The following is a 24,478-nucleotide window of genomic DNA, read 5'->3' as shown; positions in this document are numbered from 1 at the left end:
TGTCATACCACCATAGGGGTGGCATATAGTCATAACCATCAATGAAAGATGGCAATACAAAAAACATATTAAAACCACACAAAAACACATTAAAATCACACACTATCTAGAATGATGAACTCGAGCATCCTCTATTTCGCCATCCAACCACCCAACACGGAGTTCATTTGTTTTCAGCGTGCATCAAATTTGCCTGTACTCCTTCATACTGAATAATTTTAGTGCAAACCGATAACGATCACTATTAGGGATGATTTCTGTTGTTGCATCCAACAAATCAATGCACTCCTTAATGCTACCCGATTGTGTAGGTGGTGGGGGTGTTGCACTACTCGCACTTGTCCTCGATGAAACTGCTTCAACCAAACGCTCAATTTGTCGTCCTAACATAACTGCATTCGTTATTTTCTATTGTTTGGAATGTTGAAAATCTATGTTACTTTTAGATTTCATACGCGATGGTGCAATAAATGGAGGGATACCATCACTATCAACATCAAGACTAATATCGACAGGTGGTTATGACTCTAGTGGTTGCGTTTCTTGAACAAACGCATCATCATCATCATCATCATCCTGAAGCTCGTGCTCAACTGCTCTAGATGACTCAGTAGATGGACATACACCAGGATTACAAGAGCTCGCAACATACTCTCCTGTAGCATAAGTCCCTCCAAATAGTATATCCAACTCTTCAACATGTTCTAGTCCGTCATAACGCCATTGTGCATCAGTTTTATTTTTCTACAAAATAAATAAACTTGTTTTATAAATTTGAATTGGTAAATGTGATATTCCTATTTGGTAATCTAATCGAAAATTACCTCCAACCAAGAGTTCCACCATTCATCGCTCGTCAATACCTTATTGTTAACAGTATCGTAACCCACTCCAGTATATGCTTTTAATTTAATCCATCTAGCCCAAGTACCTTTTGTTTTATCCCAATGATTCTTATGTTGCTTCTTAGTGTAACTAAGCCCCGTCGTTGTTTGAAATTATTTCATTAGAGATGAATACCCTGATACATTCAATGAAGTACTGGGTCTTTTTTCCTTCTTAACTAATTCCACACAGATATCAACCCAAATCTTATGAAGATAGGGTGTCCATCTTGCGGAATCAATTTTTGACTCTGTTTCTTTTTGTTCTGTTACTTTTTGTCTCGGCATCTGACAATTTGATTATTCATTTAAAAAAAATGAAAAATAATGGATAAGAATAAAGAATGAAAAACGTAATAAAATATGAGTAACAACAATAAGAATCATAAGTAAATAAATAATTATCGTAAACAAATATCACTGTAAGTAAATGTTAAAAATATCAAAATAACATACTAAGCACATCGTTCCCCAAAATATATAAAACACTTTCTTGTAATTAAGGGAAGACTATTATATCTGAAATTTTTCCAGAAACTCTACTAAGTACTTGATACTTTATAATCCAATCCTTCTAAGACTGTGATGAGCATTCCGTGGATGCGCCTAAGCCTAAACCATCTCAATCAACTTTATCCTAATTGATCATCTATTAGAATTACAGTACTGTATTATTTTGAATACATTCATTTTCAAATCTTTTCACTTATTCATCTCGATATCTTTAATCTCTGCTTACGCCCAATTTATTAACATGCTACTTCTTGACAATTTCCTAGTGAGAAACCTAAAATCTTGTTTTGGCACCACAGAAGATAGATTGGACTGTACCAGATGCGAGTTTTAGGATTATGATCTGCGACAAATGGTCCGAGTTGATGCATAGCTGCCCAACATGGTGCTAATCAGACTGTCTGTTAGGGGAGATAATGCCATGTTCCCAATATTGAGCTATCAATGCATATGGAAAATCCCGTTAAGATTTAAGCAGACCTTCGGTTTTGGCTGCAGTAGATGTAAATGAAACTGGGTTTGTTGGGTGATCCCTCACAGTAGGCTCAGCACATCAGGTCTTGAATAGTTATTGAATTAAAATTAGTATTCCAGTTTATAAATTTATCATGAAATTTTCTTTAAACAAGCCATGAGATGTATTGACATTGAATTTGTTGTTTGTTTTTCATTGTTAATTAAATAGAGAAAATATCCTTTTTGGTAAGTTTAAATAAAGATTCATTCTTGATTGATGTAGGGAGTGTAGAATATAAAATAACAAAGAACAAAATGGTTCAATGAACACAAGACAATGATAATGGATTTCGAGCACTGATATTTGCAAAAGAGATGCTAATCACATTATAAGACTTACTTAAGCATTGAATTATTTCGGAATTGGTAACAATCCGAAATAAAAAGAACTCATCAAGTCGATTTACAGAAAAATCAGTAATAAAATAAAAAAATTAAACAAATTATCAAAAAAATAAAATAAACAAATTAAAAATCAATACCTTTCTTGGTCGTTAATGGCGGAAAGAAAATGATGAGATCTGCCATTACAGAAGAGGTCGTCTGTAATAAGACGAGATTTGCCGTCAACCGTTAGGGCTTTTGTTCGGTTAGTTGTGAGGAAAAGATGAGAGAGAGAAGGAAGGGATCTCTACGACAAGTAAGGATGAGTGAGTCGATCGTCGACAGTCGAACATTCGATCGAACTTGCTGGAGAAGATGAGAAACGTAAAATGTTTCTCGATTCTTGTAACGTGAGGGACAGATGAGATAAGGGTGAAGAGTTGACAGTCGATCGGGTTGAAAGAGACAACTGAGAGAAGCGAGAAGGGTAACAGTTGATCGATCGGGTTGAAGGAGACGAGCTGAGAGAGAAAATCGAAAGAATTTAGGTTATAACTTGGTTTGTAAATTTAATTAAAGGTGAGGGGTATTTCAGTAATTTCACTTCAACCATTTTTCGGTAATAAGCTTCGCGCAAGAGCCAAATGAAGAAGCCAGCATGGAGAGACTCTTCAAAAGAGCCATTTTTTGACTTTTTAAAAAATTTATTGAAGTTAAAAAAGCTGAATCGAACATGCATCAATTGGCTTTTTAGGCTTAAAAGCCAAAAAAATTCAAAAAGCCGGCTTCGAAAGCCCAAACAAACAGGCCCTAAGTATCCAAGGGTGATGACACGATATACGATTATTTCGATAGACTACTATTGGCACCCAATTTTCACTTGTTATACCTCAATAAAGAATGAAAAAAAATAAATGAATGCTTGAGAATAAGTAAAACTAGGGTGGCAATAGAAATTATTATTATTTTTTATTTCTTTTTTTTTTGTGTTGAATTTTTATTTTTTAGGTTTGAGATTTTATACGAGCCTAATCATAATTGTAAACAACCATTGAAATTGTTTGAAATTATAATATGAGCCAAACTTTGTAACGTTGGATGGGTTGGTTTTATTATGATTTCTTTAACTGATGTGTGAGTTTAATTTTAAAAGAATTATAAAAGAGAAAACATTTTCCTAATTAACTTAGTAAAGATTTGAGGAGGGATTGTTTGCTCACAATGCTATGACCAAATTAAATCACAAACCATCACCATTTTGGCATGTGGCGCTGATGACGTAAGTAATAAGTTTTTCTCTCTCTCTCTACCCACACATCTACTGTCCAGAAATTTTTATTTTTAGATTTCAAATCTTAAATAGTATTGTGGGATCCACATGAATTATCATATTGATAATCGAACACCACAACCTTTTAGATTATATGAAAAACTTCATGATTAAAAAAAAAGAAAATAAAATTTCGAGCTTGATCTATGGTGTTGAAAATAAACGGCTACCGAGCACTCAAATTTAAAAATAAAATATAACGGTGAAAAATAACATTTTTGTATTGGATCATAGTTTTGAATGTGACCATATGATCTTATTAGGAAATTTCTCAATTTTTTACCATGGGCAAAAGAGAAAAAGTCTCTTATAATGCTGATGTCATCAGTGCTATATGCCAAAACGGGGGGTTGGTTTGTGAGCAAACAATCACTCAAGATTTGAGCCTTGCCTCTAAGTTGCTTCCAAAAACTTAGATTAAAAGAAAAAGAAAAAAAAAAAAAAAACAACAACAACAACCGAAAAATAATGTTTTTTTAACTTAAATCCAAGGTTTTGAAAACGGACAGCTACTGAACCTCCACATAACTCCCAAACTAAAAATTGAAATTCAACGATAAAAAATAATTATTTTTTGAATTTTTTTTCAAAGTTCGTAAAATTTTATCCTTTACAACCACCCTTAAGCATTGGATCATGTTTTTGAATACCACAAGTTGAGTCCAAGGACCCTTAGTGAGAGTGAAATCCTTACTAATTAAGTATAGCTAGTCGACTCATTATAATATGGATGTATAATCATTTTTGTAAATATAAAAACTATGGCTGATTCAGTGTTTTTTTAGCAAAATACTTGATCGACATCATAAAACACATTTAAGAAAATAAAAAATAAAAAATATTTTTTTGTTGGCTGATATAATTGATTGATAAATTCACAACTTTTATAATTTAATTTTAATTTTCTAAATCAAAAACAGTTTTTTTTAATTATGATACATCAGTCGAGCAATTGAGAGCGAATTGGAAGATCATTTAATTAAAAAATATATAACTTTAGATAGAATTAAAGGGAGGAATTCAGTTCATTCAACTAATTCATATATTTTAGCTTTTGATGATGTTAAGAGGATATAAAAAAAAAAAAAAAAGCAGACTATCAATTGCAGGATATTTTGTTAGGGCCAAAAAGATGTATCTAATGAATCGATGCTTAAAACCATCCATCCAATTTTTTATTTTTTTTGGTTGTGTCCGATACAATTTTCTTGTGTAAGTATTAGAACATATTCTCTTTTCCAAGTCGAAAAATTGTAAGCTTTTGGTTTGATCTTGATTCACTCTGTGCTATATACTTTGAACGAGAATCAACATATTTATTTTTAGTCGTGATAATCTGACGCCCCCCCCCCCCCCCCCCCCCCCCCCCCCCGACATACGCCCCATCACAGAAGATGCATAAGAAAAAGATATATGATTTTGCATATCCCAAGGCAAATGATATATGATACTGTGATGGGTTGTATGTCAGAGAGCTGCCATTACCACACCAACTTTGCTTATAACATGCGACTCCACAGGTAAACAATTACTTAATTTCAAGAATAATTTACCAAAACGGTAGAGTTTTCGAAATTAATTCTGAAAACGGTACACTGTAGCAATTAATTCTGAAAATGGTAAATATACCATTTTCGGAATTAATATTTTTTACCAAAACGGTAAAAACAGTAAAATATTTTTTTTATACCGAAAATACCCTTTTTTTGTTTTACATATATATTTACAATTTTTACCTTAAAAAAATAAAAATCCAACTAAAAAGATTCACTCTCTTTCGGTAATCAAACAATCATATGCATTTATAATTTTTTTTTACCGAAATCAATTTTATTTTTGTAATTTCAGTCAAAAAATAAAAAAGGGCATTTTCGGTATAAAAAAATAAATTTTACTGTTTTTACCGTTTTGGTAAAAAAAATTAATTCCGAAAACGGTAAATTTACCGTTTTCAGAATTAATTGCTACAGTGTACCATTTTGGTAAATAAACGAAAAGTTGTGCATGTTTTGGTAAATCTGCCTAATTTCAAAGGGGTTGGTGTGTGGTACGTAAAAGTTGGAGTGGCAATAGAATTTCTCTTTTTTTATTAAAAAATAATCATAAAATGACTCTTTAACTTGGAATTTATAGAATCTTTAATAGAGAGCATGGATGGGAAAATTACTTAAATAGGTATGTATTTTGTCGAAATTACTGAGTCAGCCAGGATATAGTTATTGAACTAACAAATTTGGCATTTTGATAAATATTTTAAAGAATAATTTACCAAAACGGTAGAGTTTTCGCAATTAATTCCGAAAACGGTAAATTTACCATTTTTGGAATTAATTTTTTTTACCAAAACGGTAAAAACAGTAAAATATTTTTTTTTTATACCGAAAATACCCTTTTTTTGTTTTACATATATATTTACAATTTTAACCTTAAAAAAATAAAAATCCAACTAAAAAGATTCACTCTCTTTCGGTAATCCAACAATCATATGTATTTATAATTTTTTTTACCGAAATCAATTTTATTTTTGTAATTTCAGTAAAAAATAAAAAAGGGCATTTTCGGTATAAAAAAATAAGTTTTATTGTTTTTACCGTTTTGGTAAAAAAAATTAATTCCGAAAACGGTAAATTTACCGTTTTCGGAATTAATTGCTACAGTGTACCGTTTTGGTAAATAAACGAAAAGTTGTGCATGTTTTGGTAAATCTGCCTATTTTAAAAGTATGACTGACTGTTTTGGTAAATCAACCAAATCGATTTTAGCCCATCCCAAGCTCTTAATTGGATACCTTTCTGGACATGTATCTCAAATAAAGAAAGATTATTAACATTTAAAGCAACATTTGAGTGTGTTATAATAAGAAAAAACTAATTCTCATGTGAGCTAAGATTAGTTTAGTAAACTTAGGATAAGGGCTGTTCAGCCATAGGAAGTCGTAACACTTAAAAGTTTACGAAACAAATAAAGAAAAAGTTCCCTAATTATTTATTATGGACCAAACCTCCTTGACCTGCTCCTGGTTGAACACACTTTATGATATCAAGTGGGCCAATGTGTTTTTTTATGAAGTAATGAGTCATGGCCCATTGTAGACACCCTATTATTGCATCTGCCTAATTCGACAATTCGTCACCCGATTTTGGGTGGATTCCTAATGATGAATATAAAAGAATTCGAAGGCTTGTGAGTACTGCTTGATTCCTTCTGTTTCTAGTTTCTTTGCATTCTCCCTACTCGTCACGACTTGACCTAGAAATTTACGCACGCTTAGGATCGCTACATCTTACACCCGACTTAGCAAGCACGTACGCATAGGTTCGCTACACAGTTCGATAATTTAGAGACCTCGCTACGCTAGGAAAATATGGATTTGATATTTAGAAATAAACACACAGGGATTAAAAGAAATCTCACGCTGAAATTCCTAAAAATCTGTAAAAATCACAAAAATGACGAAAATACCCTTCATAAATCTCTGATGTCTGAAAAATCTCAAAAGTACCCCCGTTGCATTCAGAACGTGATTTCGAGTCTGACGGGACCTAAATCGATGAAAACAGAGAAATTGGTAGAAATTTGTAAAAAATTATCAAAATGACGAAAATACCCCTCATAAATTTTGGATGTCCGAAAAGTCTCGAAAGTACCTCCATTGCACTCAGAACGTGACTTCGAGTCTAACGGGACCCAAATCGATGAAAATAGAGAAATTCAAGAAAAATCGTAAAAATGACCAAAACGCCCCTTAACATCTAACTCTAACATAGAGACCTTGATCCCTAGGAAAATAAAATTCAAATAAAAAAATTAAACCAAAATAAAATTCAAATTGAAAATTAAACTAAAATCCAAAATTTAAAATTAATTTAAAATCGTAAAATCAAATTAAATTTCAATACAAAATAAAAATTACATTTTCAAGAAATCGATTAAAATACAAAATCAAAATCAAAATCAAAATCAAATTGAAAATCAAGTTAAAAATCACTCAACCAATTAAAATGCAAAATTGAATTAAAATTTTAAATCAATCAACCAAATCGACCAACCAAAAATGTAATTAACAAATTAAAATCCATTCGATCACATTTAAATCGAAATCCAATCAACCGACCAATTAAAAATTGAAATCAATTTAAATTTCAAATTAAAACGCAAATTAATCAACCCGTTCAAAATGTAAGTTAAAAATTAAATTCAAATTAAACAATTAAAACTCAAATTAAAAACGAATCACCCAACCAATTAAAATGTAAAAATAAAATCGAACGATCAATCAATCAAAAATCGAAATCAAATCAACCAACAACCAAATTTAATATCAAAATTCAAATTAAATTCTAATCGAAATTCAAAATTTCAAATCAATACAAATTCAAATGTAATATAAAATATCAAATTAAATTTCAAATCAAAACATCGATTAAAATAAAAAAAAATTCGAAATCAACTAATTGGAAACAAAATCAATTCATTAACTTAACCAATCACGACTCATTGGCGGAGAGTTACTGTAGTATGAGTAGCGTAGGATCCCTCTCTCTCATTCTTTTAAAAAATAAAAAAAATAAAAAATTTCAAAAGTCCCCACGTATTCCACTCCTTCTTCTCCAACTTCTCTCTTCACCCACACAACACTCACGTCCTCACCCCTCTCTCCCTCTCTCCCTCTCCCACCTTTTGATGAGGAATATCATTATAAAAGAGAGGGGAGCAACGAATTAATGAGGGACATTTTTTGAGCTTGGCTGCCATTGAAGAAAAAGAAAAACCTGCAACTTTTTTTTTCTCTCCATTTTAAAAATCTGTTGTGGTCTCCCTCATCTCCACGTTTTCTTCTCTAACATTCCTTCCTCTCTCTACCTTGCACCTTTACCCTTCCCTATCTTCTTCCTCTCCATAAATTTTAAAAAAAAAAAAAAACGTTTTTTGGGCTGCCTCCATTAAAAAACAGCACCCATTCACGTCCAAGAAAAAAAAACAGCAAATTTTCTCCTCCATTAGCAGCCCCATTTTCAGCATCATCAACATCACCATTAGCAGCTCCATTTACCATCACTAACACCTCCATTAGCAGCCCTATTTTCAGCATCATCAACATCACTATTAGCAGCCCCATCTACCATCACCAACATTACCATTAGCAGCCCCATTTTCAGCATCATCAACATCACCATTTCCAACCACATTTTTCAGCTTTCTTACCCTTCACAACATCACGATACATCTATGTGCTGCCTAGCCACCATCCTCGTCATTTCATCACATTAACACCCTCATCACATCAGCCACATCTTCCTCATTTCATTGGAGTAGTCATCATCTCCATCACCTCATCACATTAAAAATCTTATCGTAGCAACTATATCATCTTCTCTATCACGTGTTCCCACAAATTACCATCGAATTCACTGTGAAGAATCTATACTACGACATTCAATCCATTATATCCATCAGCCGTAGTAGTTGACACAACAAGTACTCACATTATTTCGAATTCTTTGTTGAAGGAATCCACGCATCAAAAATCATCTGGCAAAGGTAATTATTTTTTATGTTCATTTTATTTTATTTATTCATTTATTTATTTTTATTATTTTTCTTCATTTTATTTTTTATTATTTCTTGATTTCGTATGCATCCGAATAGATACACCGATTTTTGGGGTAGGCGTGGCGCCATGGCAATTTTTACGATTTCGAATTATTAGTGGATCGATTCGCAAATTTTGTTGATAAATTGATTGGTTAACTTGTTAACATCAAGATAGTGAACCGGCTCATTGTTGATATTTATCCGGTCGATTTGTCGATTTATGATGTTATTGGGCCAACCCGCTAACATTGATATTAATCAACTCACTAATATGTGGATTAATTCATGAATTTTGGTACACGTGGAGGGTAAAGAAATTGATTTTTTTTATCAAGATTGGTGAGTTGACTCGCTGATTTTGGGGCCATTGAGAATGCGAAACGAATTTTTTAAAAATTAGACACGTGGGTTAAATCACCGATTTAATACACGTGACGCTTCCAAAAAAAATTAGGATTCTTATGATAAAAATTGCGAGTCGACTCGCTGATTTTGGGGCCATTGAGAATGCGAATCGAATTTTTTTAAAAATTAGGCACGTGGATTAAATCACCAATTTAATACACGTGACAATTCCAAAAAAAATTAGGATTCTTATGATATAAAAATTGCGAGTCGACTAGCTGATTTTGGGGCCATTGAGAATGCGAATCGAATTTTTTTAAAAATTAGGCACGTGGATTAAATCACCAATTTAATACACATGACGATTCCAAAAAAAATTAGGATTCTTATGATATAAAAATTGCGAGTCGACTCGCTGATTTTGGGGCCATTGAGAATGCGAATCGAATTTTTAAAAAAATTAGGCACGTGGATTAAATCACCAATTTAATACACGTGCCGATTCAAAAAAAATTAGGATTCTTTTGATTAACAAATTGCGAGTCGACTCGCTGATTTTGGGGACATTGAAAATTTGAATCGATTTTATTTTAAAATTAGGCACGTGGTTAACTCACCGATTTAATACACGTGGCAAATCAAAATTTGTGAGTTAACCAACTGAATTTAATGCACGTAATGGTTCAAAAATCGAATTTCTTTGATAAAATATTGTCAATGAGCCAATTCACTAATCTTATATACGCGGCATTGAAAATCGATTTCGTATTGTTCAAAATATGATCGAATTGATCCATTAATTTTTGGTGTCATGTATGCCTCATTAAATCATGTAATTATTTTAATCGTAGGATTTGTTTAGTAAATCCGATGCAATTTGATGATGATTGGACCCTAGTTTGACTTTTAGTCTTTGAATGTTGACCGTAGGATATTTTTGGATCGCAGTAGAGACTGATCATCTTGATCAGGCGGGTTCAGTGCCTAACACCTTCCGAAATCCGTAACCTGACCCCTTACCCATCTCTCTGATCCACGGACCGACCCATATCCATTTGGAGTTAATTTTGGTTCCTAGACCTAAACTAGGTGGCGACTCCCTATTCTCTTAAAAATCCTCAAGATGCGTAGATCAGACCCCTAATCCGCTATTCTGCGGACGGCCGCGGGGGTCGAGGCGATTTCACCCATGATCATTATGTTTAAAAGATTTGTATTAATTGTAATAAGAGGAAAAAAAATTTGGGCGTTTCTTATCATAAGTATTCTTTTTAGCAGAAATATTTATTGATTCTCTAAGGAAATATATTGGTCTAAAAGTAATAATTAAGGGGTTTCACCTAATAATTTTTAAAGAATATGACAATCTTCTGGAGTAGCAATTTGAAGAAATGAGCTTAAATCTTTGAGTATTTACTCCTAATCGAATTGTTTATTTTCTTATAATGGTCAAATTGATGTATTAGAATTATAAAAAGAGACCTCACACACAAACATGCAATTTTGGTCGTAAAAACGTGATATCCAACTATCGATCGAAATTGTAGACACTTCAAAAGTGTGCAACTCATTTTCAAGACACTTGACGTGACGTCAATCTAGAAAGATTGGAAGCATGGTAGCCCATGTTAAGACCAAAACCCTAAACTTCATCCGAAACCCAAACCTTATAATGATCGTAGCCCCAAACCCATAACTCATAACCCAAATCAAGTCCACATCCCGTCTAAATCTGGACCTGTAACTCTACCCAAAAACTTAGGAAACTTAAGTTTGAATCCAAAGACACAAAACTTAGTAGAAGTCCTAAACCTGAACATAATCAATAAAACTCGTCTTACTTACATGCACTTCAATCTTGAACATAATCAATACTAGGACTTAAAATGAGATGGATTTTATCTGAAATTCAAGTGATGCAATCCAAATTTAACGGGTTGGTTTCTTCAAGTTGAAGCGCCCTCGATCCACGTGTACGGATCCACTTTTAATTTTTAGTAGTTGCCACCTAGTTTTACGGTTTAGGAATCGAAACTTAACTCTAAAAGATAAGCGATAATGAATCACGAATCCCGCCGGACGAACGCCAATCTCTACTTTTACTAAAAAATTTACATTGCAAAAAAATGGCCTAAAAAATAAAATAAAAAATTACCTTCTTTTACCTAAGTGATTGTGACGGTTGATTCCATCAAAATTTGATGAAGAGCGTTCCTCTGGTGAATCTTCTCGCTTTTGTCTCTATCGTTAGATCTTCTTTCGATCTCCGAGATGAGGTTTTTTTCTCCTATATCTGAATATTTTTTTTGACTTTTTCTAGGTGTTTAAAGTGTTCTAGGTGTTTTTAGGTCGAAAATTGAGGTTTAGAGGTTAGGTATGAACTTGGGATTTCAAATTTAGGATTTTGGGATGTCTTGGGAGAGTTTTTAGCTTATTTTTTCTAGACCTGCAAATTTAGGTAGTGGAGGGTCCTTTTTAAAGAGCTTTGTGATAATATAGGGATTTTGATTAGGTTTTTTAGAGATAAGATCTATCTCTAACTAATCTGTTAAGTTGTTTTGATTAGGATAATATTTTAGATAAGTTTTGTTTGAATTTTGAATTTTAATTTTTTTTGACTTACGTAGAATAAGAATTTTTTAATTTTTGGAGAACCACCCAATGAAAGGTTCTTTATTAAATTATATTTTTAATTCTATAAGACCCTTGGTGAAGAGTTCTTTATTAAATATCATGTGAGCCCCACTTAAGTAAATGGGCCACCATTAAAAATTTGGCCCGTGGGCTTAATTAATTGATTTTATTTGTTCAAAAATTTTAATTTGATTTATTATGATTTCACTTTATGTTAATTAATATTTTAATTATTAGTTTTCAATTTTTTATTTTTAGAATTTGAAAAATTATCGTTTTTCCCTCAAAAAGGGTTTTTGCGTTGAAATGTTGATTTTTGACATTTTAGAATATTTTGAAATCAATTTTTTATAAGGAATTTAATGAGAGTATTGGTTTGTGTCACTTATGGGATTTTTGCGTAAAATGGCCATGGACACTATGAGGGGCATTTTGGTAATTTTTCAAATTTTGTGGAAATTGATGAAATAATTTATTTGGTTTTAGTTTGTTATTTTATGTGTTCGAAAAGATTTTTTTAAGGGTAATGTAGGGTCTAGGGATGTTTTGATGTTAGGGACATTTTGGTAATTCAATCAATTTTTAGTGATTTTTCTCGTAAAGCTTCTTTTGTCTGAAAATGATGATTTCTATGTTTTTGGGTCATATTTTCCTAGCGTAGCGTAATTTCTAAAATAGAAATTTCTAAAATTTCTATGTTTTTGGGTTATAATATTCATCTATCATTGGGAATTGTCGCAATTGGATTGACGAGTTGATTAATCTGGCAAGTGCAAAAATGAGCTATCTACACAAGTATATATAAATTAAAATATGGATTGGATATGAGTTGATATCCCTTGACCCAAACCAGATCCGGGTCAGATACAGATCCATCATTGTATCTGCCAAGATTCGAATGATATATTACTTTGCAAATTGTATTTTTTAATTTTTCAAGCTATACTACATCAATCAACAATGCTTGGGTATATTGGTCAAGACCTCCCTTAAAAAAGGCGAGGTCTTGAGTTCAAAGTCACCATTTTGTTATACGATTTGATATTATCCGACCCGAATTAATTAATTCGATTAGATCAGATCTGGGTATGGATTTAATGAAAGCAAAATAGTTTGGATAGGAAACTAACTTGTTTTAAACCCTAATCAATAAAAGGTAGCAAGTATGGGATCAGTTTACATTTAGTGTACATGTCAAGGTTTAGATAATCATACACATCCTTGCATGCATAACTTTATCGTACATAGCTCTTCAATTTCATTTCTATTGGTACGTTGTTTTATCATAGATGAGTATATTTCTTTTAAGAGTCATGATAATTTGACTCCCCCGCGTGGCAAACTCAAAATACTCTCTTGATGTGGCATGTGCTAGAATCATAGATTTTGTGTCGCGGGACATACATATGCACATCCCCATAAATATATGTAGTTTGGTATCCCGAGGAGTAAAGATCTATGGTTCTAACACATGCCATGGTGTCATTTTTCATTAGTCTATTAAAAAACTTATAGACTAATCCTATTTTTGGATAAATGTTAGACAAACAGAATGGAAGTTAAATTTGGCTAAGGGTTTCCACCATAAGATCAAGGAAAATCTAATTCAAGATATGTAAAACAATTTTTATTGCAGTCAAACAGGTCCTCTGGATTTGTTTGGTCGCAACAAAAATTATTTTACATATCTTGAATAGGATTGTCCTTGATCCTATGATGGAAACCCTTAGTAAGATTAGCTTGTATGGCATTTGTGTAACATTGATCTTGATTTGAGTTTAGTCTGCATATTGTTTGTTTAACTAAGATGCAAGTCTATCCTGATGTAAATATTTCAAATTCAATTTTAATAATAAATTGTAATCCAAAAATAATCATCACAAAATAAAATCGTAAAATAAGAACTTACATTCTAATTAAAAATAAGAAATATTTCATCGTCATAATTTTTGAAAATGACTCTACTTTTTTCAATTTTTTTTTTAAATAAGTAACTAATAATATAAAAAAAAAATGAATCACTTGCAATTACATAGCAACAAATATTTCCAATAACAAAGGATCTATAAATGAAGAAACACATGATCAATTAAAGTAATAATATAATCAAATCCTAAAAGAAAAAGTAGTAAAAAAAAAAAAACTTCTAATCAAAGCTAGAGGTTGGAATTGAATAGAGTATGACTAACTTTACTAGTTTAGTAAGTTTTTAAATCTCACTAAGGGTCATTGAACTCACCTTTTGGCATCCAAAACAAGATCTGGTGATGCCACATGAATTTAATTAGAGGATAAAATTCTATCAAATTTATAAATAAAAAAAATACTTTACATTTTTTTTTCCAGGTATTTTAATTATAAATTTGGTAGCCATCCATTTTAAAACCTAGGATGAAACCCAAAAAGAAAATGTTTTTTGATTTTTTTTTTCTTTTATTGAGTTATTCTATCAAATGTTGAGGACTGTGGTGTTGGTTTGCCAATGTTGGTAATCCATTTGAGTTCAACAACCCTTAGTAAGATTTGGGTCTTTCTAGGTTTGTAAAGTAAGTGTTTTTTTTTTTTTCTAAATAGGACGTCAATTAATTAAAATGGAATACAAATCTTACTAAGGATTGTTGGGCCACATGAATCACCACATTATCAATCCAACACTATAATTTTCTAGATTTCATAGAAACACTCAAGTTCAAAAAAACAAAATCAAAAGAAATATCGCCTTTCAACATTATTCAAGGTGTTGAAAATGGACAGCTAATGAACTCACAAATTTAAAAGTAAATACCATGATGAAAAAGAACTATTCTTGAAAAAAACAGTTTCAAAGTTCTTAAAATTGTCTCCTCTACGTCTGTGACCAGATCATCTTTTTTGATATACCACAATATGTGCTCACGACTCATAGTAGGACTTAAAATCTTACTAAGTTAGAGAGGTTAGTTTGATTCATGTTTAGTCTGACTGATGATCTGTACTCATATTCTGTAAATCATACGTGTTATATAGAAATGTACGGAGGTTGGAAAAATATGTTGGCTGAATGTTTAAGAAAATTAAATTTCTCAATAAATAAAAATCATTGATAATGTGAGCCTTTGAATGATTATTTCAAAATTGAGAATTCCATAAAATCAATTATGCCTCGGAAGAAAGGGGAGAGAGGGAGATGAGTTCGGTTAAGAGAGTTTGAATAAATATGAAAAATTAAAACTAAAATATATTTTTGTTAAAAAAAAAAAAAAAGTTTGCTAAATTTGGGAAAGAGGAATCCCCGTGTTTTAGTCCGCCAATCTACCAATGGATTACGCTAATCACTTTCTATTTTCTATATGTGTGAAAGTTGTTTACTCACGCTCGCTCTCGCTCACACACACACGCTGAGACACAGAGGTCTCTCTCTCTCTCTCGCTCACACACATGCTGAGGCACACATGTTTAAGAGATTAATGATTTTGGAGTTTTGTATACTTGTATTGGTGTAGGTAGATATAATTGCAATAGATTTCTCCGAAAAGTTACCTTTTCGATTGAAACTTACGATGGTCAAAGCTACGATTTGAGGTTTCTTCTTGAATTCGCCTGATTATGATAGTTTATTGGATAATGTCTTATAGATATGAAATTAGGATCAATTATTTGAAGTGATGTTCTTGCTCTGGTGTCTATATGCAGTGCGGAGTATATTTTGAGATCATTTATTCTCATCTTATTCCTGATGTTCAAGCAAGGAGGCAAATGGTTACAAATGCCAATATGAGAATTTATTTGCTGTAAAATTGAAAAAATTGATAACTTAATCTCAAAATACAGAGAAAATTGGGGGAATCTTTAAAGAATTGATGGCCTCGATGATTTATTTAGAGGGTGGTGCTCTCCATGTTGAATTGAAAACCATCAGTCATAGTTTACAAACAATGAATCTCTTTGTGTCTCCTTTGTGCTACTGAATTTTCTTGAAAGCCAAATTGTCCACTTTAGCATTGATGTGGTGCTTTTGAACCTTTTGAATCTCAATATCAGGAGCCAAGCGAGATTGCTTTGGCTTGATTTTCTAATTGAAGCTCATTATTTCATCTTTAGTCACCCATGATGAACTATTCTGAACCATTGATCCTTTTCTCATCGTATTTCATGTTCTTTTAACGATTAGGAAAAGCAATAACCATGTTTTTCATTCTCTTACGTAACAAATTTGATTCAGTAATTCTTCATTATCGAATTCTTATTTTCTCCTATAATCATCTATTCGGATGTGGCGATTTTATTTTATTTTTTCATGTCTTAGTTATCATCAATCAGACATCTATAACAATAATTTTCATCAAGATCATCCCTAATTGCCTTGGTTAACCTTTTTCTTCTAAAATATGCTCTTTGAGCCTTACAAGTGAAGTGGGTGAAGCTATTTCCATCATCTATGCCAGAATATTGCCATTATGCTACAAAACTATGAGTAGTTGATCAAGATCTGACTAGAATCTAGAGCAATATAAAGTAGTGGAATGCTCTATGAAAATTAAATACTTTTGGGAATTAAAGTACTCCAAGAGCTCACTTGTTTGATAATTGAACAAAACAAATTTTGGATTTTTTCTTAATTTTTAAAGAATTGTGGCTGAAGATCATAACTGAATGTGGATGGTTCTAGTTTTTTTTAGGTTACTATTATCAGAGGTTTTCCCAAGCCAAGTGGAATTGAGTTAAAATTTAGTTATTCATTTTTTATGTTCCTGAAACACAGTAGAAGTAGTAATATTTGTGCATATTAAGTATTTATAGCCATTTCAACCAAGCATCAAGTTTGTAATCTAAGCGTATTGCTTGAATTTGTAGTTGCTAGTGGATAGGACACAAGGGAAAAATCTCATTTTCTCAAGTGCTGCCGCTTCGGTAAATGAAGTAAGAGGGCCATATGACGTTGCCAATTTGTCATCTTTGCTTGGACTCTCTATGGAACGCGTTAAAGTTGTTATTTCCAAGAACTGTAGGTCAGTCAACCTTTATATTTATGAGAGCTGGGAATGGCTCTCCCAACTTTTACTTATTTCACCCCAATTAAAAATAAAATAATAAGTGAATGATTGAGAATAAATAAAAATTGGGGTGCCAATAGAAGTTCTCATTTTTTTTTTCTCGATTTCTATTTTTGGGTTTAGAATTTTATGAGCCTAACCATAATTGTAAACAACTACTGAAATTGTTTAAATTTGAGTGTCGTAATGTTGATATTATAATTTGAGCCAAAGCTTCATAATGTTTAAAACGTGTGTTTTAATCTTTAATTGGGGCATAAGAAGTAAAAGTTGGGGTGCCAATAGCAACTCTCTATAGTACTGGCTACTTCTATTTTAAGATATTGAGGTTGACGGTGTATTCGGTAATATGTGATTCTTACCAGTCCATTTTGATGTGTTGAACGTCTCTAATGACTAGCGAAGGTCTATAATACTGGTTACTTCTATTTTAAGATATTGAGATAGTGTGTTTTAATCTTGGTGGGATAAAATTTCCTGTGGTGAATGAGATTTGGTGTTCGATGATATTGCGAAGTTTTTCTCAGCCTCCAATAAATTACCAAAAACTTCAAAAGCAATTGATTTTGCATCAGTTGTAGAAGAGTCAAATAGTTTGCGATTGAAGGATTGGTTGCGACCAACAGATGATATGTCATCTTTTTTTATCTATGACCAAGATTGTGTATCCACTTGTGTATGGAATCTTGTTTTACCGAATGATAAGGTGTCACTTCTCACCCCTGTGAAGGACATCAAAATTTTCTTTGCATGCATTGCAGACAGGTCAGGTGAGCTCCATGTACATTTGTTTCCAAAGAATAATGTGCCACCCAATGAAGCTTTAATTGAATCAGACAAGAAAAAAAAGCAAGAAGGTTTAATTGAAACCAATAGTCCAAGACTGGACGAATGTATATCAGGTATGCTACCAAATTGACATGTAGAGTTTGATCCTATGTACCGATGGCAATTACTAATCCTTCTAGCCATCACATTTATAAAATTGGTCCTGTTTGATCATTAATCCTCCTGGTTCTATTTTTTCAGGGAAGGCTAGATATAAGCAAATGACATCTTTTCGGGCTTTCCTGTTTCCTGTCAAGCCTTTGTTGAAGCTTGTACTTACCATGAAAAAATTTCGATAATCAAATAGAAAGATAAACATGGTGTAAGTAAGGACTCTGCACTTACGTTATCAGTTTTGATTGGCGCAAGTAATGAAAATAGTTGAGAATGTCTTGTTTTTCTAATATAATTCTTGTCTTTCCTTTCTTGACTTAATTCATTAGATTTTTGGTAAGGCACAATAGGAGAAGATGATTTAGATGTATGAAGGGTGATAATTTAAACAATAAGATTTATAAGTTGTTCACTTGATATTATAAATTGGTTGATTTTTCCGAAGTCCTCTGTTTATTCTGCAAATTAAAGGAGATTTATATGTTCTGAACTGCAAATAATGCATATTTAAGATGAGTTGAACTTTGATTTAATAATGTAATACCCTCAGTAAGAAATCTCTCGATTTATGAGGTTTGCATATTTTTTCAGTGACTGTTTGTTCTAGGCTCTTTACTAACATCAAAAGCAACAAGAAGATACAACATTAGAAAGATCCTCTGAACATCCAATCAAAAGAGGGGGATCTCCATACCACCACCAACCCTTTTTGTACATTTGAGTGTTTTATATAAAAAACAAATTATCATGTGAGCTAAGATTAATTCAGTAAACTTAGGATCGGTGCTGTTCATCCATAGGAAGAGGTAATACTTAAAAATTCACAAAACGTATTTCAAGCGAGAATAATTTTACACAAGATTAGAAGAAACAAAAAGATTAACTTTTTAAATTCTTTAAACTTCAAGGCGATGAGGTATTCCGTAATGTTTTCTTGAAACTGCCCTTGACTTCATGCTTATTGGAGGGTCCAGATCAGACCAAGACCTTCCCCTTCTTATTCTCCTGATTAGAAAAGAATTTGTTCAAAACACTAATGGTAAAAAATCATCTAAAAAAAATACGTAAATAAAATAAAATAAAAAGTACTTACATTCCATGCTATTCAAACAAGCTCTTGAATTTCGTCATCATTAATCACTCGACGAGTTACACCTGCATCTGCATTGCCTTCCACTGGTTTGATATGCTGAGTAGGCATAGTTGGAACTTGTGTGGTTATAAAGCTAGTGACACTAGTTCCATCAGCTAATGAATGATGGGCTTGAGTCTGTGTAGAAGGAACTTGAGGTGTGATCAAGGCAGTGATACCAGTTCCATCAGGAAATGACCAATCAACTTTATACTCCAACGGTTCAAGTTTGCAAAGGAGTTTGAGCACAAATCTTGCTCTTTCTTCATGTTCAACAATGGGACTCTCAACAAGATGCTTGAATATAGCAAGTGGGAATTGAGAGAGGAAAAAATGCAACATGTCCACAAATAGTTGCTCCATCCAGACATATAGTTCATCAATTGATGACTCGTCTTGCCATGATCCTTGTCTGAAGATAATTTTACCGACGTCTTCTACTTCATCATTTATATAATATCCCTGGCGTCTTTGTTTAAATTCTTCACAAACCCCAAATGAACAATATGAGTCCCATTGAGGTAGACATTGAGTCTGGAAGCTCGATTTATCTAAATAGTCTGAAAGATATTTCGTAACCGATGACTCAATTAATACAGTATGGAACCAATGACAGGTGTTGTACCTATTCATCCACAATTCTTTTGCCATTGCACGTTTATTTTTATCTCCGTCTGAGGTATTCATTTTCTTGTCAATGAAATAAATGATTCCAAAGGCTTCGTCTAATGTATGAACTAGAGAAGCACTATGGGCATTTGATATTGCAAATGTGGCTATTCTTATAAAGATTACCACTGAAAGACAAGATAATGTATACTGAATTTGATTGGTAAAAGGATTTTCAGATTTAGGAGTTCTGGAAAGAAGTTGGATGAGATGATCGGTTGGGGAATTACTTCTATATTTCTCCATCCATTTATTCATGTCCTCTTCACAGTTTCTCTGTATCCACTGGTCCATATCCATGAAGTCCCTGTTTTCCCCATTTCTTTGTTCACCAAAACAGATTTTTTTTATTTTCTTGGCGCACATAAAAGGTATCTTGAGCATTAATAAATATAAGAGACCAGACGCTAACATCATACTCAGTTGCATCCAAAAAAATACCATAAGCACATTCCTTGAAATAGTATGAAAGGTGATTATGAAAATCCTTCTTGAGATTTGGAAGAACGAAATGATCTGGAACTTTGACAAGGTTGATAAAACCCGGGTAGGAAAAATGTGGAGCTTTGACAAAGTTGATAAAACTTCGTAAACATTCATTTCTTTATCAACTTCATTGAATGTTAACAACCATCTAAATATGGTTGCTATACTCCCTACTAGGATAGTTACAATCTGAGTCACAACCACTATCCACATCGACCATTTATAATCAGAAACTCCGCATCGAAACTCCACCTTCTTAAGAACAAGGGATCGAAGTGCAGCCTGTGATAGAACTAGTGCAGAAAGTGTCGAAATCGTACACACAGTTAAACACACAATGGAATTAAAGAGGTCCAATTCAGGGTTTTGTAGACAGCTAGATACGAAAAATGACTTCAATTTTTGTATCATACTCTTAGTCTCTGAATTTTGAGGGTACCTTTTTACAAGTTCACCAACAAGGTCAGAAGGGTAGTTTATTTTAAAAGGGAGAACAGCATCAAAAGTAGACCACAATGCTGTGAGCAATAATAGCATGCATGCCATGATTATGATATGTTCTACTATGAACAAGTAGATAACACCAGTGACCAACTGCATACAAATATTTACAACAACAGTTATTATGAAGATTGTCAAGGAGAGCATGTTTGAAAGGCGTTCAGAGTCACTCTGAGTTCCTAGTGAAAGAAAGAAGAAACTCATAGAGATGCATATTAAGGTAGTGCCACAAAGCTTGGACAGTTGGTCATGGACAGAAGGCATGGTAGTGGTGAGATCTACTGGGAGTTTCGAAACAATTGCAAGAAGAGTGAGTGTAAGGGAGTTGAGTGAGAAAAATCTACATGGTATCCATGGTTTCCTATCATATAATCCATGAAATAAATCACAAATCATAAATAGTAGGCATGCCGAAGTACCTGCTGCTATGTATAGGCCAATTGTTGGCATTGGGGAAGAATAGTTGTCATCATTCCATATTCCATTCAAACAGATTTGTTTCTCCATTTTTCCTTCTTTGGATTCACCAAATTTAGTTGTGCTATTCTTGATTCAGGGTTGGAAGTGAAGAGTATGGATTAGGGTAAAGAATCGATACTTACCTTGTTTGGGAAGTAAAGTAGATTGGTTTCCTTCTTTCTTCCTTTTCTTTTCAAGACCAAGGACCAAAGTGGATTCTAGAGAAATATTTTTAATTGTTCCTACGGTGTAAACGAATGGTCTTGAGTGATTATTTGCTCCCGCATATCCTCTGCCCATGAATTTTAATTTTAAGATTTCAAATTTTGGAAATGATTGTCGGGCTCACATTGAAATTGAACATCATAACCTTTTAGATTTCATTAAAAAAAACTCATGGCCAAAAACATAAATTTTTTTGAGCTTGTCTGTGTTGAAAATGGACGGCTACCGAGCACCCAAATTTAATAGTGAAAAATAATTATTTTTGTAAAACAAATTTTATGTATTGTGTCCTCTACAACATTGTGGTATCGGATAATGTTTTTGATTGCCACATGTTGATCTAATCAAGAAATTTCAATTTTTTCACCTTGGGTAGGAGAGAAACTTTCTCTCTATTTGCTTTCATCATCTGTGCCATATGTAAAATGGGTGTTGTGCCGTGAGCAATTTACTCACACTAGTGTGAGCAAAAAATCACTCCATGGTCTTAAAGCTTGTCCAAGTCTGACTTAATTTTGCCAGTCATATTAGTCTCGGAGGCTATGTTTAAATTGCCTATCACATTGACTTGTCAGAGATCCAAGATGACTCTGCTTGAATTTATGAAAATTCAACCAAGTCAACTGGTTTGATGTTTTCATATATAAATCCATCTCCAAATAGAAAAATATAATTACTTAACTACAAATATAAAAATTCAAATCTGAAAGATCCAAGATAAGAATGTGTCAACCTAATCTCGACAAGTGCCATCTGAGTCATATAGTATCAGACGACTCAATCCGTTAAGCTGGTTTAATTTTATATAAAATTAATTTAATTATCCAGCCCATTTTCCGAGACTGGCAATATATTAGGTTGGTGTCCTCATCAAAGAATCTGCATCATGTATATTGGAATATCTTTATTTGTTGTGCATGAGATGTCTTGTATTTTGTTGCGCTATGCAGAGTTGCAAGGGCGAAGCCCGCCGCCCCAAAATTTTTAGTGTTACGAAAAGAGCAATTGTGTAGTATTTTCTTTAGGGTTTTCCATTTTGGGAGATTTCTTATCTTCAATAACTCCTGGTTTTATAAATAGAGATCTCTAGGGCTATAAAAGACATGAGAATATAATAATTGCTCTTGTTTTGATCCGTAGACATTGGCACATTGCCGAACCACATAAATCCTTGTGTGCAATTTTTGTCTTTTTGCTATTTCTTTTTTTCACATTATCTTGGTACAGATACTCCAAGGATCTGCTTACCAAGGGAGTTGGTATACAAATTCCTAGTGATCCATTTTTCTTGAGATACTCTACGAGTATCCTCTTATCTCAGCCATCTATTTGATAGGAAGGCTAGTATTTGATAGTACTCACTTTATTAAGTATCTTGTGTTTGAAACAGAAAAGTGAAACAAGATTTAGATGGATATTTCGATTTTCAACTACATAAATATGGGAACATCAATATAAGATTGTGTTTGGTTGTAGAGAAATGGGTATCCTTATTGAGGGTAAGGTGAAGGACATGAAAATAAAGTGTTTATCTCGTAGAGGAACAAAGGGTCGGGATGTGCAAATCACGGGCAATTATCCTTGCTGCCAAAGTTAAAGTGGACATCAAACTTACATTTGCTCCTTAGACGAGGATAGCAATTTCCTATATATGCATAACACAACTTTTACGGAGCCAAAGTGCTCGTTCCGTAAATCCTTGTAACATTTCTGTTATAGAGACTCTGTAATCTGTAGAAGAGAAACAGGGAAACAACATGAAAGTGAAAATTATAGGCATTTAAAGCTCAGTTGATAGCTAGATATGCAGAACAAGCATACGATAAGTCTTGCCTCTCTGATTGATTGACATATATATATAGGTCAAGATTTGTGTCCAAAAATGAGACAAGCTCATAGGGCCCAAAATGGAGATTGAGTTAAGGACTGATTTTTAGTGAGAATGAAATGGTTCCGTTCCAATTTTTCTATCCTTAACAAAAGTGGATTATTAGGTGAACGATTATGGACCGTCCGTTTCACTGTTAATTTGATGATCATGTTCGATAGTGTCAGAAGTTTCAAAAGGGCCTAAAGATTCTCCATGCTACTAACTCATGTACCAAACACAAACCAACGACATTTTTTCTTATGCTCTCAAAGATTTTGTTTTCAGCAGTTTCTTATATATTTGTTTGTATGATTTAATACATATTAGCTTATCTAAATACATCCATACATTAAATTCTTAAAATGGGCTAATGTGTATATATGATAAGTTTCCAAGTGGTCGACCTTAGCACCATGATGGCCTCTGCCTAGCAATATGGTGTTATAGGAATCTGGTGAATTATTCCATCAATATGGGGTATATATGCAGTTTGAGAGCATTATATATAGCTTGAAAATCCATTTAATATATTATTTAGATCATTGTGTCCTCCTATAATTTCTAAAGGAGAAGGGAGTTCTTTTTGCTATTTAAGAGTGTGAGAGCTGCCATTGTTCTTGATTTGTAGCCAAAATCTGGTTGTAATTCCTTTATTACAAGGTTTCTATTTCACAGTCCAAGCTCAACCTTAAAGGAAGTCAAATGCTGGCTTTTTGTTGTCTAGTGGACTCATGTACTTGCACTTTATACAGGTTTAGAGTGTTTATGTTCTCTTAGAAATTTGCCTGATTTTGATTGTATGTTTGGATCGATCAACTTTATTGACAATTTAGAGATAAACTATCTAGTAAGAAACTTTATTACATAAGTTGTCCATAGAATGAACAATCACTGGTGCAACATCTACCATAATCAACAAAATTATTCTAGAAAGCAAACTAATTCTTTTATGTTGTGATGATTTGTTGCTATTGTCTTTATTACAATCTTTTCCCCTTCATTATTCAAAAAGGGGAGCCA

At 32.8% G+C, this 24,478-nt stretch overlaps 1 protein-coding gene across 1 annotated transcript; it reads right to left on the bottom strand.

The window, feature by feature from the left end:
• Positions 1-18,989: 18,989 nt before the first annotated feature.
• LOC147382324 (uncharacterized) lies at positions 18,990-21,538 on the bottom strand. Its single transcript, XM_086428635.1, has 2 exons — positions 19,210-21,538; positions 18,990-19,121 (listed from the first exon to the last, which is right to left on the bottom strand). The coding sequence occupies exon 1, from the start codon at positions 21,409-21,411 to the stop codon at positions 19,222-19,224; it is 2,190 nt and encodes a 729-aa protein (XP_086284761.1). The 5' UTR covers positions 21,412-21,538; the 3' UTR covers positions 18,990-19,121; positions 19,210-19,221.
• Between the last annotated feature and the right edge of the window lie 2,940 nt (positions 21,539-24,478).

Source organism: Akebia trifoliata, chromosome 16, assembly GCF_017979445.1.
Source record: "Akebia trifoliata isolate Shusen 1 chromosome 16, ASM1797944v1, whole genome shotgun sequence".
Classification (NCBI taxonomy): Eukaryota; Viridiplantae; Streptophyta; class Magnoliopsida; order Ranunculales; family Lardizabalaceae; genus Akebia; species Akebia trifoliata.
Note: the sequence above shows the minus strand (reverse complement) of the source record. Positions and strands in the feature narration are given on the sequence as shown.

Bases quoted from the DNA above. Each gene is read 5' to 3' on its own strand.
- LOC147382324 (XM_086428635.1), bottom strand. From the start codon at position 21,411: ATGGAGAAACAAATCTGTTTGAATGGAATATGGAATGATGACAACTAT.